This window comes from Crotalus tigris, unplaced genomic scaffold (assembly GCF_016545835.1).
Source record: "Crotalus tigris isolate CLP2741 ecotype Arizona unplaced genomic scaffold, ASM1654583v1 scf7180000018334.392729, whole genome shotgun sequence".
Classification (NCBI taxonomy): Eukaryota; Metazoa; Chordata; class Lepidosauria; order Squamata; family Viperidae; genus Crotalus; species Crotalus tigris.
This window is the reverse complement of record NW_024096949.1, coordinates 96,118-117,039: the sequence shown is the minus strand read 5'-3', so window position 1 is coordinate 117,039 and position 20,922 is coordinate 96,118. Positions and strand designations below refer to the sequence as shown.

At 35.5% G+C, this 20,922-nt stretch overlaps 1 protein-coding gene across 2 annotated transcripts in view; it reads right to left on the bottom strand.

Annotated features, from left to right (window-relative positions):
• The window catches only part of SLC44A1 (solute carrier family 44 member 1), a 79,029-nt gene that overhangs the window by 18,395 nt on the left and 39,712 nt on the right, over positions 1 to 20,922 (bottom strand). For both annotated transcript variants that reach the window (XM_039350433.1, XM_039350434.1), the window contains exons 6-8: positions 8,943 to 9,112; positions 6,452 to 6,541; positions 734 to 873 (exon numbers count right to left, since the gene is read on the bottom strand). In XM_039350433.1, coding sequence (XP_039206367.1) covers positions 734 to 873; positions 6,452 to 6,541; positions 8,943 to 9,112 — 400 coding nt within the window. The remainder of the gene's footprint in view (positions 1 to 733; positions 874 to 6,451; positions 6,542 to 8,942; positions 9,113 to 20,922) is intronic.

Sequence of the window (20,922 nt, the reverse complement as noted above, 5' to 3'; positions counted from 1 at the left end):
CAACCTTTTTAATGCCGCGACCCCCCAACCGGTCATAACCTGAGGACTACTCAACCGGTTGTAAGTCGAGGTGCAGCACTGTTTGCAGAATGGGACTTTTGGCGGGTCAGCAGGGCAGAGACATCCTGGACAATTCCTATTGGCTTTTGAAAGCCAATAGAATTAGACTCTATTCAAGAGAGTCTATTCTATTGGCTTTCAAAAGCCAATAGAATAAAGGGGAGTAGCACAGCTAAGGAAAAGGGGGAAAAAATGGCGGACTGCGTTGTTTGGCAACCCCCGTGAAATGGTCGTTCGACCCCAAATGGGGTCCCGACCCACAGGTTGAGAACCACTGATCTATCAGAATGCTTTCTTTTGCAGTTCTTTTTTTGTACTTATTTATAATAAATCAACCCCAAAGGTGTATACTTGACTACCCACTTTTCCTGATAAGAGAGCCAGTTTGGTGTAGTGATTAAGCCATTAGGGTAGAAGCCAGGAGACAGTGACTTCTAGTCATACATTAGGTATCTAAGCCAGCCAGGGAGAATTCGGGCTAGTCATTTTCTCTCAGCCCTAGAAAAGCAGGTATGGGCAAACCAGTTCCAAAAAGCTTGCCAAGAAAACTGCAGGGACTTGTTCAGGCAGTCACCAGGAGCTAAGACTGAACTGAAGGCACATATATAAATTTTACCCTCCCTTACACAGGCCTTTTTCACATGACCTAATTTGACGGCCATCAAATACTCACTGTGAAGATGGTAGCTGCAATGGCATATATCAGGAGGGCCTGACGATTGTCTTTGGCTATTTGAAGCTGTTCAATAGTAAGTGTGCCATTGGGAGACTTCCACATTTTAACATATAGCCACCACAACACCCCTGTGCCACCTGTGTATACATAAAGGAAAAATATAGTGCACATCAATTTCAGAAAAGGAAAAAAAATATGTACGCAAATAGTTTCATTTTCTACTACACCAGGCCATATTGAGATATAGCTAGGGTTAACATTAAATATGGGAACAGAGTGGTACTTTGATTTCTCCAAAGACAGCTAATTAAAAAGGGTTTGGCTTTATTTATGTTCCATAATTAGAAGAGATTAAAGTTTTCGATGCCAGGAGTATCACAGTCAGCTTGATTGACAGACTCTGATACTGAGCAGCCTGCTTTGGAGGTATCAGGTGAGTGTCTCTTCAGGAATGAATAATGAAGCACCCTACACTGACTCTGCAATCATTCAGAGTAATTGCTCTTAAAAGTCTGATGATGAAGAACCTGATCCAGAGCAACTGTCCAGTCCCTATGTACTGACCAGACCAGATTTCTACCTGCTTTCTCATCTGGTTCCCATCCTTTCGCCCAGAAGACGTTCTACATAAAAGCCGCTGCTATCTGGCAATAAATATTTGGGAACAATTGTTTTTATTTGGATTTCATGTGCTTTTTGCTTCCAGACTCAGAAATCTGACCACACTCTGAAATCAACTCATATTTTTCCATTTATTTGCAGGCAAGCTTATGTGCATTTGGAGTTTTGCGCAGATGTGCTTGTGACTGCACAAACATCCTGTTTGTTGCTGCCTCTACTTGCTGAGCGTGAAATCAAAGTTCAGAACCTGGTCTCTGTATATGGGTGGGTTTGCTCTGAATTGGACAAGAAGACATGGTTTTATGAAGCAGTAACAGATAAAATAATCAATAGACTATGCTGATTTGGCCCTGTTCCACCTGTTTCACTGGCTAGAACTAAGATTTTCAACTGTGGCCAAAAAAAGTACCCATTTTATTTTTCCATCATCCAACAAATCCATATTTTGCCATTAATTGAACTATTCCATTCTCTTTGGAATATACAATTTTGGTTGAAGCAGTAACTTTACATCTTAAAGAACACAGAAGCATTACAAATTTTAAAAACAATTTTTGCTATTATTTTTATAGATTTTTTTTATAATAGCTGCTTTGAGTATATTCCATATACTGAAAAAAATTCAAAAATTGTATAAACACTTTTTTTTACAACTGAGTATGAGAGAGCCAGCTTGGTGTATTTGTTAAGGTTCTGCTCTAGAAACCAGGAGACTCTGAATTCTTAGGCACAAAGCCATTTGGGTGATCTTGGGCCAGTCAGGCTCTCTCAGCCCAACCCACATCACAGGGTGGTTATTGTGGGGAAAATAGGCAGGAGTATTAGGTAAATTTGCCCCTTGAGTTATATACAGCATATAAAAGTTGGGATAAAATATCATCACCACTACCACAGATTGCTAATCTCCTGTCTTTTATTATTTCAAATTAGAATATTTTTTTAAAAAAATATTAGAAATACTGCCTTTTATTTCATTAGACCTCTTTTAAGCAGTGCATATGCAAAAAGAATGGCAATTAGAGTATGGAAAAATCTACCTAACTTTTAACTGTTTCTAATTTTGCAGCTTATATCACTATGCCTTATAATTTTCCTCACTTTTGAACTTTTATACTCCATGAAGTGTAACTCCCTGAATTCATCAATGTGAAATCATTCTGCAATGTAAATATTACTTTCTGCAGGGTAAGCATTGCCACTACTGTAATATTTTCGTCTGACTTCTAATAACTGGCAATAACCTCATTCTGCTTAATAAATCTTTATGTAAACTTTGATGATTAACCAAATTGATACTGATGTTTTGTGACTTGCCATTTCCACCATAGCAATGATTTTTTTTATTACACAAGCTTCCCCCACGACAGCCTTGTGTGAGAGCACTCCTAACATACTTTCAAAACCCCAAATGTGCTCATCAACCTGAAAGTCTTCCTATCTCTGAGATAATCTTAATTATATGTACACAAACAACTTAGACAGATGATTTCCCAGAACAGAATGCAAGTCATTTTTCAATCATAAAGAACCATTAAACACCATGTTGACAACAATGGCAATTAGAGCTAATCAATCTTTCCTCAAAAAGGACTGGAAAGAGAGACAAACCCATTACTGAAATCTTAAATTAGGCATCAAACTTTCCTACTAGTAGCTTTAGAATTCAAATAATGTTTAACTATTGTTAAAGCAGGTGGTAGTCAGTCTCTGATTTGCAATCCACATCTTCTCATTTCTTTAATTCTGGGTAAATACTCTGGGGTGCTAGATATATACTGTACCATCTTTAAAATGGTGGATAAAACAACATGTAATCTTTTGCATTATTCTTGCTTGTTAGAGCAAACTGCCTGCCCACCAAAACTATCCCCAAATTTCATCCATTACAGGAAATCATTTGTCACTAACTAGGCTGAACTAGATATTCAAAAAAGATAATACCTTAATCAAGGAGGCATAACATATATGAACACTGAAACACTGAAAATAAGTCAACCATTATTTTTCTTCTAGCCAAATTGTAAAGCAGCAGATAGAAGACAATGCTGATTTAAGATATTTTTGCTTGTTTTCTCATAGATTCTGAGATAAATTTCAGTGCTTATACTAAGAAAATTCTAGCAATAAAATGGATAAAGCAGTGTGCTATGGGACTTTGGAAAATATCTGGCTGGCACAACTGGAACCAAGTTCCCAAACTAAATGAACTTTTGATCTGATCTGGAAGGACTTTTCTTGTTTCACTTAAAAATTAACAAATATTAATTTGATATTAACTATACAACTGCAGGGTAAATAACCAGAATATCAAAACAAGTGAAATCCTTTAAATATTTGTGCATGGTTTTCCATAGCTACACCAAATGCAAGACACACTAACATTATGTGATACAAAATGCTAGAAAACAGTGGCTGCAATTCAATTTTTTTTTCTTCATGAAAGCAGCACAGTACATCCCAGCAACATCAAAACTTTATTCATCTAAGGTTCATACACAATTACTTTTTTTAGTGGCAAACTAGGACTTTACACTTCCTTTACTCCCCTTAAGTGAATCCAATGTACCGTAAATGCTGGCGTATAAGGCGACTTCCGCGAGCGCTGAAATCGGCGCCAAAGACGGGGGTCGTCTTATACGCCGAGTCGTCTTATACGCCGGAAATACTGGTAGTTTCCGGCGTATAAGACAACGTTCTAGGAATGCGGCCCGGCTATAAAGACGGGGGTCGTCTTATACGCCGTGTCGCCTTGTACGCCGGCATTTACGGTAAATTCCTAAGGGCTATATTCCATGCAGCCCCTTGTATTCCAAACACAGTATTAAGGAGGGAGACAAAGCTATCTAATCAAAATAGATTCATAGACCTATATCATAGCACAATGGTTGAAGTTATAGTTTTTTCCCCACAGATTTGGGTTCTTCCATTACTGAGGGCAATTATAAATTAATATGGTTCAGGACTATCTTACAAAAACATTAACATGTCTGACAGATTTGGAGTGCTTTTGCAAGGAAAAGTGGGCAAAGATTTCCAAGACAAGATGCGCCATATTGATAGGCTTTTACCCTAAAAGACTGAATGCTGTCATAAAATCAAAAAGTGCTTCAATAAAGTAGTATTTTAAGGATAGGCACACTTATGTAACCATGCTATTGTGCGTTTTAGTGTTATTCTTCCCACTAAAAGATTTCAGTTTGTTTTTCAACTGAATTATACAGCTTATATGTTATAGTAAAGGTAAAGAGAATTCTGAAGTAATTTATCTTTGTCTGATTTTTTTTTTCTTTTACATCTCAAAAACCTGGCATTTTATCAGGGGTGTGTGGGCTTTCTATTTTGCCTGTATACTGTATAAGCACTCAACAACCTACCTTATAACTCCTTATCTGATAAAACACTTGGGAAATTTTTATGTATAGTTTTTGTTATCAGATCAATAGGATTCGGTCTCTTTGAACATAGTTAAATTATATTATAATGCCTACAAAATTAGGCAAACTTTTATCCTCAGATGTATCCATCATCCATTATAATATTTTATCTTGTTTTATTTTTACTTTATTTTTCTCTGTTGGTTTGAAATTTTGGTCAGTGACCATAATAAAAATATTCATTCATCTGAATTGTACGTTTTCAGCAGATGGGTTAGTTGGATCATATGCAACAGCTAAAGAAACTGCCAATTTACTAAGCAGTGAAATGTCAGTTCACAAATGCTCTAATTTTAGAATCTGATTTGATACATAATTTGTCTTTGGCCACCATTTTTAAGCACTTTATTTCTAATTGTCTACAAGAAAATAGCCTCTGTAATATTTAGGAAAATTAGAACAACATATTGACAGCTCATTATAATCTCCAAAATGACATGCTTTTAGTTTTAAAGTCTAACAGATTAGAACAATACATCACAAACAGGACTGAAATGTCTATCCCAATTTTAACTGGAAGCCCAGATATCATGAAATGTATCACAGACAAATAATAAGATAGTGAAGATTATGCATAGTCTAATCAAGAACAAATTGTGTTAGAGTTTCTAAGCAGAAAACCCTTTTAGTGACACCCATTCACTTCTATTGAGTTTTCTGAAGTGGACTCCATTTCTTTATGGTCCTTTCTAAACAATTGGTTATGTCTGAACAATTACATATGCAATGATATGAAACATGGAAATAACCATTATTTTCTATTAAACCACAATGTGAGGTCCATCAGATAAGACATAAAATACTGTTTGCAATTTTGGGTATCAACTACTATTTCTATCAATTGCACTGCTTAATTTGCATTCATGTATTAAAGCTTTAATATAATTTATAATCTATGTTTGGTCTTGTTTTCTCTTCTCCCTTTCAAATGTATGGAGTCTATCTTCCAACTAAGGACAGTATTCTATAGATCTGATGACATGGGCTCACATTCATGGATATGTAAATTGTAAATACCAACAAATGTATTTTGGTACTTGAAAATCACTTTTTCTCTTGCAATACACATATTTTCATATTTTAGAACAACTCACCATGTATACTGAGCCATCCTCACAAAATCTAGTTTGACTTGTAACTGCTACCAAGTATTTTCTACCCCCAAATCTTCTGGCATATAAAAATGGCAGAAACAACTAGAGATGTTTCTCATCCCAGGGCCCAAGTCACTGTTTAGAAGTTGCTCCATTCTTGTCAATAAATAACATCAATGTAGACTGTGGTGAAACTCATAAAAAAAGATTAAAAAAGCCTATTCTGCTTTTCAGATGGTAGTTAAGCAGTTCCAGGGTTACTTTCCAATAAAACACCACCAATTATCTTCTTCATTGTGCTGGCCATTACATATGGCCTTTAAACTAACATTTGAACAATTATCCCTTTTGTTACTTTATTGCCAGGATCACATGATAAAGAAAGCATGCAAGTGGAGGCTTTTTCTGATTATTTCAATTATCATAAAGCAGAGAGAATGGTCTTGAAAAAAAACTGATGAAACAATAGCAAAATGGTTCTGCAGCAAAAAGGAAAAAGTTTTAAACATATGAGAAAAAGGCACACATATGCAATCAGAGGAGACAGGATACTTTTATTTGCTTACCAAGTGAGCCCAAAACAACAACAATTGTTAAGATCCAGACAAGTACTCTTGAAATATATCTGATTATCACCATCAAAATCATGGAAAGCACTGCAGAGAAACAAAATAGAATAAACAGGTTAATTATTCAAGCCACAAACAGCCAAAAATAATGGCTGCAGTAATATAATTTAAAATTAGTGATTTTTTTACATTTATCCTTAACTTTTCTGTACAACATTGTGCCAGTTAAGCTACTCTATTCAGCTTTCCAGTTGTAAATTAAATAAAACAAGCCTATATACAGATTAAGTACCAGTGTTTATATATACATACCTATAATATATAAAGAGATGCAGGCACATACAACAAAGGATTAAATGACATGATAGAAGAGCACATTTATTATCATGAGTTGCAAAAGCATCATACAACTCATGATGAGCAAAACCCAAAAAGTTGCATGCAGACACACATGCTTAACATCATGTCAAGGATGAATAAGGATGTAAAACTGTGAGAAGAACCACGTACTATTTTATGCTTCAGTTTGATCAGGTAATTCATTTAGCTAACTCTTACATATCTAGTGCTTTGTTTGGAATGTGAAAGTCTTGCCTTTTCACTATATTGTTTGTGGTATTTTTTTTCATACTGAAATATATCTGAAATACCAACAACAGATAGGGCGGCTTAGAAGAGCAAGAAAAGCTGCAACTCCTTCTGGACTGCATGTATCATTGGGTAGGGATACTACTTTTAATGTAATTAACATCAGAAGTAATGAATTCTATTAAATTATGTACAAATGTGCATCCAAGTACACATAAATACATAAACATAAATTGCAGCATAATGAATATGTAATAGTATCAGCAAACCGAGGAACGCATAGGTGAACTGTTTCTTAAATGTGATCTTTAATATATCTAAACAAACACTGATACTGTGAAGATTAACTTATGCACTTTTGCTCATTTGCTAACTTTGGCTGAAATTATCAATATTCATCAAGTTTGAGGATATTCATTTCCCATTGACTGTGACGTAAATATCCAGAGAGGTAAAGGCTTTCAAGTGATTAAAAAGTATTTTTCAATCCACTATGTTGATGAAAAAAAATGTAATTATCACACTGCTTCGTGTTTTATCATTATCCCAAAATGAATGGCTTGAAAAAGTTATGGATTTTCAGTTATTGCAAATAACCCTAAATCTTATTATCATCTGGTGTGTGTGTGTGTGTGTGTGTGTGTGTGTGTGTGTGTGTTATGTATTATAAGGAATATTTAATGAATATTGTTCATTCAAAACTATTGGCTCAATGTAAGACCATACCAAGGACAATTCTCTCTTATTATCATATTTATTAACAATCAAGTCTATACAGAGTTAAGAATTTTTAATTAGGACTGCACTCTTTAAACTATGTGGTGGAAAGATTGGCTAATTAGTTCAACAATATTATGCACACTAATTCTAATTAAAACTATACCAAATCATTTCCCTTAAACATTTGAAATAAAATATGAACTTTAGAGAGATGTTATGTTTTATAGCTGTGGGAATTCTTGACTGTTGCCAATAAAAGAACAAAATAATGTCAATATAGACAAATAAGCCTGCATTGCTTTCATTATGGAGTCCTTATCAAATTATAATCATGCAAGAATGCACAGACAGATAATATTCAGGTTTGGATGCAGTCTATTATGTATTCTTATCTGCATTTGGCTAATTCTTTCACTTTGTTACATTGTTTCATTGCAACAACTTTCTTTAGATCCTTCAAAGCATCCCTGCAAAGAGGCCAATTTGGGACTGTGAAAAGTGTCCAAGAATATATTGCTTCCTTCCACTTATTCATTCTCATCTAAATTCATCAATTAAATTCATTTTAAATGAAAGAATACTTCAATTGGAAAAACAAAAACATGCTTGCCTGCTTATTTACTTACTATTTGGTTAGCTGAGTTATTCTATATAAAAGCTAAGGTTTCTTTCTTAACAATGAATGGTAATTTTTACTAAATGAAGTCAAGTTTCCTTTATTGCACACAGTAGTATTTGGGCATTTGCATTAAAGTAGTGGCAATCCTGACATTTACCTTAGGGTAAAGGATTAATCTTTTAATTTGTATTTATCTGATGAGCCTAGAGCAATTTATGTATGGTTCTTTATCGCTAAGTAAGCTATATAGCTATATAGCTGTATATAGCAATAAATGTATCTATATAGCTAGATTTCTTTAGCTACCACAATGAAAATGAAACATTGTGCCTTCAAATAATTCAGCTTTCATTGGTTAAAATCTCCACACTACTTAAATATAAGGAGAATCAATGCACACAAATGTTTTAAAAAGCAGTTAAGTCAGAAGATGGATAAGAAACATTTTTTGGAATAGATTCCTATACTGTACGAGTTAATAATGAGCATGCGTCATTTTCATATTATGGGGATAGAAATTGTTCAATACTATAGAAATAGCTAAGAATGAAAAAAAATTACCTAGTGATAACAAGCAAAGTCCCAATATAATCTCTTTGCAGGTCATTACTCCACTAATCAGCCTGTGCAAGACACTACTGTCACTGACAAAGGTGATCAGAGCTTCTGCAAACTTGGTATAGCAGGAAATGTTCACAGGAGCACAGCGATGGAAGAATGGAATAGGTGCACTGGTGATACAAGAAAAAAATTCAGAAAAAAAATTACTCCTATGTAATATAAATGCCACATCAACACACAAATGGAAGGTGAATTGATGCAGTACACTCCACCTTCATAAATACTGTAAATCACAAGCTGTGAGATAAAATAAAAGTGCTGCTATAAATGAAAATGACTGTAATGGGTCATGAGATAATTTTTAAAAAAACAGGAGGGTGGAGTGCACGTACTGGTATTCCCAAAACATCATCTTAACACAAAAAAGAAAAACCAGTCAATCTAAAATAATAATAAGATAAAGTCCACTAATCGTAAAAATGATATTCTATAATTTAATGTAAGAGAGAAATGTTCAGATTTCTAGAATCCTTATCTATTACTTCATCTCCCCTCAGAAAAGTAAATGTTTTGTAGCAAAAGAAAGTACCCAAGAACATTTATGCCAGAACATATGTACACACACACACACACACACACACACAGGGGGGGAGAGAGAGAGAGAGAAGGGAGAGAGAGAGAGAGAGAGAGAGAGAGAGAGAGAGAGAGAGAGAGAGAGAGAGAGGAGAGAGGTGCATTTTTATGGAGATATACAAGCATATCTTATCTCAATTATTCTAATTATTGGATATCACAATTTGATGCTTGAGTCACCAGTTCTAGAAAATTATATATTTGTACACTATAGGATACATCACCTGTTTCCTTTGATTCAGGTGGTGCACAATAACCCAAAATAATGACATTAAAATACAAAATGAAAAAAACCCTAAACTATCTAAAGGCAACCATGTGACCCTTACTGCTTGACTGTTGTGCAGAATAATTCCTAAAGACCAGGAGGTTAGGGACATTCTATACCTCAGGAGACTATCCAAACTGTGGGTATAGTCACTGAGATGCATCACTGGCTTCTTACCCCATTCCCTTCATTTTTAGCATTCCCTCTAAAAAATGTAGAAAGTGAGCTGAATCTTGCTGGGATAGACAGATGTAAATATCCAGGAGTGGCTTGTTCTGTAATGACCAGCAACTGTACTGGCTGAAAAGCAGACAGTAACCAAAGGAATAATTATAGCATCAGTGCTAAATGAGCACCCTATTCTGGACCAATGGAAGTTTCTGCGTCATCTTCAGAAACAGTCCCATACAGAATGCATTGCAGATAAGGAAATTATAGCAATCTGATGATCTTTTGAAATAATATTAATTCCTTTTGTTGTTCAGCAGTTTTGTTATTGCTTTCACAATAACAATATAAGCTTCTCTACCCTCAACATGGGTAGAACTATTTGACAGCAAAATCATTCAACACATTATTTGGTGTTAAGTTCCACTAATTAAATGACAAGATCTTGTTGTTGTTGTTAATTGCAAAGTCGTGTCCGACCCATCGCGACCCCATGGACAACGTTCCTCCAGGACTTCCTGTCCTCTACCATCTTCTGGAGTCCATTTAAGTTCACACCTACTGCTTCAGTGACTCCATCTAGCCATCTCATTCTCTGTCGTCCCCTTCTCCTATTGCCCTCCATCTTTCCCAGCATTAGGCCCTTCTCCAGTGAGTCCTTCCTTCTCATTAGGTGGCCAAAGTATTTGAGTTTCAACTTCAGGATCTGGCCTTCTAAAGAGCAGTCGGGGTTGATCTCTTCTAGGACTGACCGGTTTGAACGCCTTGCAGTCCAAGGGACTCGCTATTATTATTCATTCTTGCTTAATAGACAGCTACATGACTGCTGCCAAAATTTACAGGAAACTGTTAAACTTACCTATTTTTTATTTTCTTTGGGACACAGAATTTGTTGCAATTTTATTCACTAGAGAGTCTAATGATAGAAACAATTTCCATATCTAAGTGGAATTTTATTCAACCCCCTTCTCTGATTCACTTCCTGGTGCCCAACTTGCCAAGTTCAGCAAAAGTGTGACAAGTGGGGTATGATATGCCTTTTTACTTCTCAGCTAGATATCTTTCAATAAGGAAAAGCCTTCACATCAAGGAAACAAGAAAATACTCAACCTCCCTTTTCCATATATTACATTTCACTTGCAGAGACAAATGTTAAACAGTTAATTGCCATTTTTAGCTCTAAGCTGAAAGAAAATTCTTGCCTGCTATATATCTAGAAATTTTTTTAATAATCTCTATTTCCCACATAACTAAAAATCACTTTGAAATGTAAGTATAAACAAATTCCAGACTGTGCTTAAAGCTGTAGGCTAAACAATTGACAAGAGACCTATAAACTATGTGAGGCACGTTGTAACTTTAATTCAATTTTCTAAATTGATAAAAGTTTGTCTTTTAAAGATTTATATTTTTTCTAATAAATATTGTCAGATTTGATTTTATCAATATGTTTTGTTGTTGTTCAGTAACTACGTTGTGTCCAACTCTTCGCAACCCCATGGAGCCCAGCACACTAGGACTCCGTGCCTTCCAATGTCCTGCCTGAATTCATGTTCTTTGCGTTAATGACGCTGTCTAACCATCTCATCCAGTGCCATCCCCTACTCCTTTTGCCTTCCATCTTTTCCAACATCAGGGTCTCTTCCATTGAGTCCTCTCTTCTCATATGGTGGCCAAAGTATTTGAGCTTCAGCTTCATATCTGTCCTTCCAAAGAACAGCCAGGGTTGATCAGGATCGGCTGATTTGATCTGGCAGTCCAAGGGATTCTCAAGAGTCTTCTCCAATACCACAATTTGAAAGCATCAATTCTTTGACTCTCAGCCTTCCTCACAGCCATATATTACTGCTGGGGAAACCATAACTTTGACTCTACGAACTTTTGTCAACAAGGTGATGTCTCTGCTTTTTAATATGCTATCTAGGTTTGCCATAGAATAAGATCTAGAAAAGCAGAGATATTGCTATAAAAACAAAAAGCAGGTTAATTACAGAAATAGTCTTCTCTATAATTATGTATAGGTGTGACAGTTGGACACTAAGAATGGCTGATCAAAGAAGAACTGGCACCTTTGAACTGTGATGCTGGTGTAAATTAGTGCTTATACCATTCTTTTGCCAATGATTTAAAATCTGTCCTGTATAATTGAAACATTAAAAGAATTGCACTATTGGGGACAGAATAAAAGGCTGTAATATATTCAAATAATATCTGGTATGTTAAAGATAGAGAGAATATTTATATTCCAAACTTTATTTTATTAAACGTTTGAAGACAGACTTGATATTAATAGGTTGTAGCAACAATTTAAACAAGTATAATTTGTTTATTACTTTTAATTTTGAACTTTCATATTCCTCACTTTATAAGGAAAATTTCATAGCTCTGAGATTTGTGCTTATATCCTGTTTATTGTTTCACCCGGTCAATTTTTTTTAACATTAGGGTTAAAATAAATTTGATTAACAGTGACTCTAACACTAAGATTGGTTTGAGAGGCCTTGCTAAAATTTATTCTTACAGATTATTTTCAATGAATTAACAGAAAATACTTTTTATTGCAATGGTATCCTGTAACTTTTACTGAGTTGAGCAAGGTGATTTAGTTTTTCATACTTTCAGCTTGTCATTGGGCATTCATCTTACTTTCAGTTTCTGGCTTCTTCAGAATTCAACTTCTTTTGGACTTAAGAGGATTCTTTACTCCTACCAAAATGTTGGCATGTTTTGGGATCTTTTTTTGCATAGAAATCTGTTTTAATATCTGCACTTAATGCCCCAAGATACTCAGGGAAAATACTGGATAATCCATATAATTCCATTATTTTTAATTCTTGAAAACTTACATTACATGATCTCAGCTTTAAAATATTACACAAATCTGTTTTATGAGAAAAATAGACCTTTTATTGTTCTGAACTGATTCAATTCTAAGAAAACTTTTCAAAAACTGAGCAATCTTTTAAAAGCAAGTTTGATGTTACAAAGTGCTTCTTGACATTTTACTTAATAAAATCATTTGTTATTTAGTCTATGTGACCTAAAAGTTATTGAATCTTCCAATATTCCAGTTATTACAAGCTTCTGAGTAATTAAAACTGTGGCTGCTTAAACCAATGATCTTTTTTTTAATAGGAAGTTAAAGGAAGCTGATGAAACTGCATTCATTATTTATGTAGCTTCTGGAATAATGTATGTGAATGTCTTACAATAACAATAAAACATTATCTTATTATCTTTATCTTAATAAATGTTTACAGAGATCATAACCTGTGAGCTTACTCAAAATGAGAAAGATGGTTTAGCATTCTCCATGTCCATGTCCAGCATTTTCATATCCTGCTGGCCTTTTGCAAGGCAGTGAAGATCTGGACATGCTCCAAGGTCTGGGAGTTGGAAGGTTACTAACTCACTGAAAAGTTTTGTTGACTGTCTTTAGCTTTTAACTTTTGTTGATATTTTTTCCTACTGCTTTAAAAATTAGCTACACAGAGCTGCATGATTTATGAGCAACCATTTGCACTGATTTATTTCTTATTTAAATGAACGTCAAATGAATAAATAAGCAAGCAACCAGTTTTCCGGGAGGCCATTTTCAGTTAGGGATATGTAAAAACATCTCAGGTTGAACAGTTGACCTCAGAACTGCTGTCATAAGTATTCCAAACTTGAAATTAACAAGGTTTTGTTATGGCTGGAATAAAAGGCAAAAAATTACAAATTAAAGAAGACTGAGTACTACAAATAAACATATTGTTCATTAGAGCTGTAAATATAAAGATAATACGGTAGTATTTTTTTAAATATAAATTTAAATACTATTCATTGAACTTTTTGATAATGTCAGGAATTCTAAAAGGTTTTTTTGTTAACTGATTTTGCTATTTATGGACACTTTTTAATGTGTTTAATGTTTTATAATTCCTTGAGCCAATTTTCTGTACATTGCTGCAATTGCAGTACGTATGGACTGCCACCTCATCTGGAGTGCAAACAAAAGAAAAAAGCTCTTTTTTTAAAAAATTCCATGCCTGAAAATACTAAAAACAATTCAACTTTTATCCCATTGGAATACAGCTAATTTGGAACAGTTGTGACAAAATACTGCAAGGGTTTTGTTTTCTGCTCAGTTCAGAAAAAATGAGATACATTGTTTTGTTTCTTGGTAAAAGCTCTTGTTCATACACAGTAAAACATTGCAGTCCAGAAGCAACTTTATTATCTTGTCTGCTATAATTAAATTTGTAAATGCTCTTTAAATCTTCCTAGTTATAAAATTCAACCTTCCCTTGAGGAACACAGAAAAATTCTGAGAAACGTCTGATTGATTTTACATAATATAGAGCAGGGCTTTTCAACCTTTTCACCCAGTGTACCACTTTTAGGATATGGCAACATCCGAGTACCACCAGTCGCCTAGCAAAGTGTCAAAAAGTTGTTGACCAAAAAAAAAAAAAAAAAAAAGGAAAAAAGTGATGAAGTACAGGTAGTCTTCGACTTACAACAGTTCGCTTAGTGACTGTTCGAAGTTACAATGGCACTGAAAAAAGTGCCCCCCAAGCCACAGCCGAGCAAGACAGCGCCCAGCGGCGCTCTTCCTCCTGTCTGAGGTTTTCATTGTTGTGAGCATTTCTGTTGAGGATTGGCAGCGGGGGTGGGGTGGGGGGGGGTGTTTGGTTTTTATTCCCCCCGTCTGCTGGGTGGTTGCAGCAGGTTTTGGTCACTTCACATGACCCTGGGACACTGTGACCATCATAAATATGAATCAGTTGCCAGGCATCTGAATGTAAATCACAAGACCTTGGAGATGCTGCAACATTCCAGCTGATTGGCACGTCTTCTGGGCTCAGCAGAAGTGCCAGGATCAGCGCCGATCTCCAGCTGGAGCCTGGCGCTGATCCTGGCATTTCCGCTGAGCCCTGACAGCCCTGCAGCTCCAGCCATCTCTCGCTCAGGCTTGTGCGGTGCTGCCACCAGTTCAGCTCATTCCCCTCCCCCGCTACCACTTTTCTAGGATGGTCGTGTACCACCTGCCAGGTGCCAATGTACCACAGGTGGTACCCGTACCACTGGTTGAAAAGCCCTGATATAGAGGGAGTGTATGTTTGCCATTTAAAGAAGTTGACAAATTGGGATGGCTCTGATTCCAAATGCTTTTTTTTCAACCCCTGGAAATCTCACTAACAGCTATTGCCAAAACCCAGCAATATATGTTCCTGCTGTTTTGAAAATGGAATCTCTAAAATAAGTGGTTGCATTTTTTGATGTGTATAAGTTTTCAAGTCAGCTTTGACTCATGGAAATTGCCTGGACAAGTAATGCATTTTTTCTTGGGAAGATTTTGGGAAGTGCTTTGCCCTTGCCTTCTTCCTAGCACTGAGGAAGAATGATTGAGTCAAAATTACCCCCCAAGCTTGGTGCCTAAAGCAGCATAGAACACAAGAGTCTCCTGGCTTGTAGATTAATATGGAGAATATCCATGTAGTGCCTGAGTTGACAATAACTTGATGTCACATAATTAATCAATCAATAGCTGAAAACATCCCAAAATTCTCAGAAAATAAAAAATGTAGCTCTGCATATATGTCTACCCCAGTGATGGCAAACCTTTTAGAGACTGAGTGCCCAAACTGCAACCCAAACCCACTTATGCATCGTCGGGTGCCGGGTGGGTGTTGCCCATTGGGTGGGTGTGGCTGTGGTGGTAATGGCAGACTGGGTGGGACTAAAAAGTTCAATCAATTAATTCCAAGTTTGCAAGATCTTTTTTCCCCCTGAGAAGTTGAAATTGATTGACTGAACCTTTTCTTTTTTTGTACACGGCGGAAGCCTAAAGTGAAAAGGTTTTATAAAACCCAGCTGAAGGCCTAGGACTGGGTCGATGGCGCACGTGCCCATAGATAGGGCTCTGAGTGCCACCTCTGGCACCCGTGCCATAGGTTCGCCACCACTGGTCTACCCTATTCATTTCACTTTTGTTCCTTCCCTTCAGCCTTCACCCTTGAAGCAGAGCTGAAGACTACCAACCTAAAATGATATCAGATAAAACATTCTTGCTGCCCCTTCTCTCTAAACAAGCAAGAATAATAAACCAAGAACTATATTTCTTGATTTTTGCTTGTGAGAAAAGGTATGTGTGAGAGTTCCTGGTGTATATATAATGATAACATATAATGATAATGAAGTGCAGAGGAGAGCTGAATAGGGTTTTTTTGTTTTTGTTTTATTATACCTGCTGGCAGGAAGGATCAAGCAGAAATGACAGGATATCCCTGCATGATGCTAAGCTTAAGAATTCTGACTTGGCCCTTGTTATCAACTCAGCAACAATATGTCTCTTATGGAGTGGTTATTATTTTTTTAAAAAATTGAAGCTGTTTAATTTGCAACAACTAATTAATTTTAAACAGTATTCCAACAATAACCCTGTTCAAATTTTACCATTTAATATGGTCAATTCAGCATATGAGGAGTGGTCTCAGCTCCTAGTCCTATTGATCTCATCAACTGAGGAGAAAAATCTCCCTGATTACAGCATGATTATCGTCAGCAGGCAGTCTTGATGTATAAATACTTCCATGTGTGCTGCAGGCTTGAGAGGGGAAGGTTCTAAATCAGGATGTCAAACTCGCGATGTCACGTGATGTCATGCAACGTATCGGAGCTTTTTTGCCATTGCTGGCAATGGGGTGGGCGCAGCTCCAGCATGATGAAACCGGCCCGCAGGCCGGCAGTTTGACACCTCTGTTCTAAATCAAGTGGTTTGCAGAGAGCTAAGCTGAATGGGAAAGGTGAAGGCTTGCTCACTATTCCTCAACCGAGCAATACCCAGGAAAATCTGAGCAGGCATTTTAAATGTATTATGGAGTTAAGAACTGCGTAGATTAATAGAACTATGGCCAATCAAAGCAAAGGCCTAGCCCAGCATTCTGACTCATGGTAGCCAACTAGATTCCTGTGACAAATCTAGGACATAATCATGCCCCCATCAATCTAATTCCCTATCAAGCTTAATGCTATACAGCCATTAATGGCCATCTCCCTATCAAGCTTAATGCTATACAGCCATTAATGGCCATCTCCGCATCTCCTGACAGTGTCTCTCCCATTTATTTATGTACATAAAGAAGCTCCCCACCCTTGTCCTGAATTCCCTACTTAGTTTCAATGGACAATTCTAACATTATGAAAGAAGATATCTTCCTACTCACATTTCTCATACTGCATATGATTTCATAAGCCTCTATCATTGCTCTTTGGGTATTAAAATATTTAATTTCTCAAATTATCTCAAGCAATGTGACATAGAGAAATTGCTGCCATCCCTTCATCATTTGGGGTGCCCGTTTTAGCACTTTTAGCACTTCTGTCAGTTACCTTTTCAAGATGTAGGGATTACAAGGAAATACTGGTATCCTAACTCCAACTTGAATAAACCAGCTTTTACATAATATTGGAGAAAAGATGAGGATACTAGCACAGTGGAATGACTTCAACTGAGAAAGAGATGGGGGCAGTGTGTTCACTCCCCTGAATCAATCAACTGGGTTCTTTTTGGCTCCTCTGTCTCCACCACCATTTGGCTACCATTCCCCATGACTCTTACTGAGGAAGAAGTGAAGTGTGTTAAGAATGATATTACAGCACAGCTTTTAGAAATGAGGGCCAGATTTCCCTCTCCATCTTTTTTGCACTGATAATCAAACAAAAATCAACCAACTAATATGCATAAATATGGTAATATGATTTTCATCACAAAATCAAACAAATGAAATATCCAATTACAGTCTTACAAAGCACAACAATAGAATATATAAATTAAATTAAGTCCCGTGAGCAGAAAGTCTTTTTTTTTTTTTAAGAACTCTTGGCACCACATCTAAGAAATGTTAAGCTTTTGGTGTATACAAATAATTAACAAAGTATAAATTAATAACTTGATACAAAAGTAAAAATGAATAAGTAAATGCATTCCTAATGAAATTATGGCTTCTAACTGATTCAGATATCAGGCACCAAAACAGCTTTAGGATTCTTCTTTAACCCAATTAAATGGAAATACTATTGAGAGTAAATTTGTAATACTTCTCCCATATAGAAACACTGAAGCAGAAAGCAAGGTATTAAGAACTATTTTATAATCACACATACTTAAATAATATGAATAAAGCTCTCAAATATTGATCTTTTAAAATTTTAACATTAATGTGAAGATACTGGATTAAACACACAGAAACAGTAATTTCTAATCTTACACCAAGAATGAAACAAACAGCATGATTGGCCCAAAGTTAAGGGCCAACATTTTTCTTTTATTAATGTACCAGCTTTGGGGAATAATTTTCAAATTATTAAATTTGATTATTAAATTTGAAATTAATTATTAAATTAAAGTTTACATTAGTTGATAAGAAATCAAAATCATTAGACTGGTGCTAGGCTCGTGGATTTTTGGATGTAGTTTTTTTTAAACAGCTAACTGTTTAAAAGCTAACTACTTCATGATAGGTTCTGCTCTCCTTTGCATCTTCTTTCATTTTAAAATATTTAGCTCTGCATCACTGAGAAGTTTGTTCATTGTTTGAACAGAAAAAAGACTAAGATTGGCTCTTGACTTTACCTTTATGGTTACTTAGATTTTTATCAAAACAATCCTTTCTCTACACAAAAAAACATCTTTTATAACCTGGAAAAACTTAATAAATTTACAACTCCCTTTCCTTCATTTATACACAATTAAGTATTGCCCTAAAATGCCTTTTGCTAGACAGTGTGATTATCTAGCATTTCTGAAATTATCTAGTTTTATACATGAAGATAAATTCTATACTGAATTTAAAAAAATAGGTCAGTGTGTACTACATGATATCTTAGAATAAATGAGACCCCAGAGAATGTATTACAAAAGATCAATTTTTATTATAACAGTATTGGCTCTGGTAGGTGTAAAAAGCACGGCTCTTTCCTTTAATGGTAAGCAGAATAATAAATGTATTCAGAATGACCCTGTTATTTTATTAATGACTACTGATTATATCCTTTGTTTAATAATGTTGATGAATGAAGAAAGGAAAGAGCAATACTAAAATGTGTAATGACGGGACAGCTCTTCCAACAGAGAGAAACCATTATCAGTATTAAATATAAGCTTCAAAAAAGGCAGAATTGCTATACAGTTCTGGCATGGAAAGAAAAAACATAAATATCAATGTTTTTAGTCTAGTTAAATGAAAAATTGACAAATGACAGAAATGTTTCTGTTCCCACTTCACATTTCAGGGAAACTCAGTCAAAAAGATAGCAGAGCTCCTGATTAAAAATACTAAGATGATATTCATATACATATTCCCTTTAAAAAAGAGAAACTCTTTTCCTCTCAAATAATTCCAGAGAGTTATTACCATCGCCCAGGGGATTATTGGCTGACCTCTCCTTCTTCCCTCTGGACAAACTGTACAGTTCCCACTGTCTTAGGAAAGCTCAAAACATTCTTAAAGACTCATCTCATCCCGGACATTCTTTTTTTGAACTATTACCATCTGGCAGACAGTATAGGATAATAAAAACAAAGACAAATAGGCTGAAAAATAGTTTTTTATCCCAGAGCTGTAACCATATTAAATACTACTGTATAGTGCAACATTGAAGTGCAATATTAGGGGCAGTGCAATAGTGAATAGAATGTAAAGGATGTATGTATGTATGTATGTATGTATGTATGTATATATATATATATATATATATATATATATATATATATATATATATATATATAATGTATGTTTTTATTTGTGGTTTTTGCTTGTGTGTAGTGTGCACTGTGGACAGCACTTAATTTTGTTTAATTAAATGAATGACAGTAAAGCTACTCTATTCTATTCTATTCTATTTCCAACTTTAAAATGGAAATTATGTCTTAAGAGTTACAGATGGTCCTCGACTTACAACAGTTCATTTAGTGACCATTCAAAGTTTCAACGGCATTGAAAAAAGTGATTTATGACCATTTTTCACACATATGATCTTTCCAGCATCCCCATGATCATATGATCAAAATTCAGATGCTTGCAAACTGGTTCATATTTATGAAGGTTGCTGCGTCCCAAGATCATGTGATCACCTTTTGAGACTTCTGACAAAGACACTGGGGAAGCCAGATTAACTTAATGACAGGGTTACTAAATGAACAACTGCAGTGATTCCCTTAACAACTGAGGCAAGAAAGGAAGAAAAATGGGGCAAAATTCACTTAACAAATGTCTCACTCAACAACTGAAATTTTGGGCTTAGTTGTGATCGTAAGTCAAGGACATGGAATATGGTGAAAAAAAAATTTTCCTCTTCAGGTTAAGAAAATAACTCTGAATTTAAGATGGTATTTCCTACCAGGGATAAAATCAGGCAGATGAAACAGAAAAGTTAAAATATTGTGGAATTTCCCCCCAAAATACTGATAAAGGTCTTGGCTCATAAGGCACCAGATTTAACTATGACTGAAAAGAAAAACATGTGGATAATAGATGTGGCAAAATAAAAGTCAAAAAATTGGATAAGATCACGAAGTATCAAGATCTGAAAATCAAAGTTTGAAAGATTACGGCATAAATCAGCCATAGTGGCTCCAGTGGTTGTCAGCGCACTTGGTATCATGCCAAAAAATCTTGGATGGCACTTAGAAAATCTGGGCATTCACAAAATTTCCATCTGTCAATTATAAAAGCCACACTACTTGCATCTGCAGATAGTCTATCCCAATACATGGCAAATGTCTCTGACTCTCTGCCTAACTAATTCTTTTTATTTTGACCAATGAAGCTTCCTGGATGGGAAGCGAAACATCTCAGTTTAACAAATTTTGGTCCAGTTGCCATGATTCAACCTTTTAGATACTTTTAGCCTGAACGACTGAGT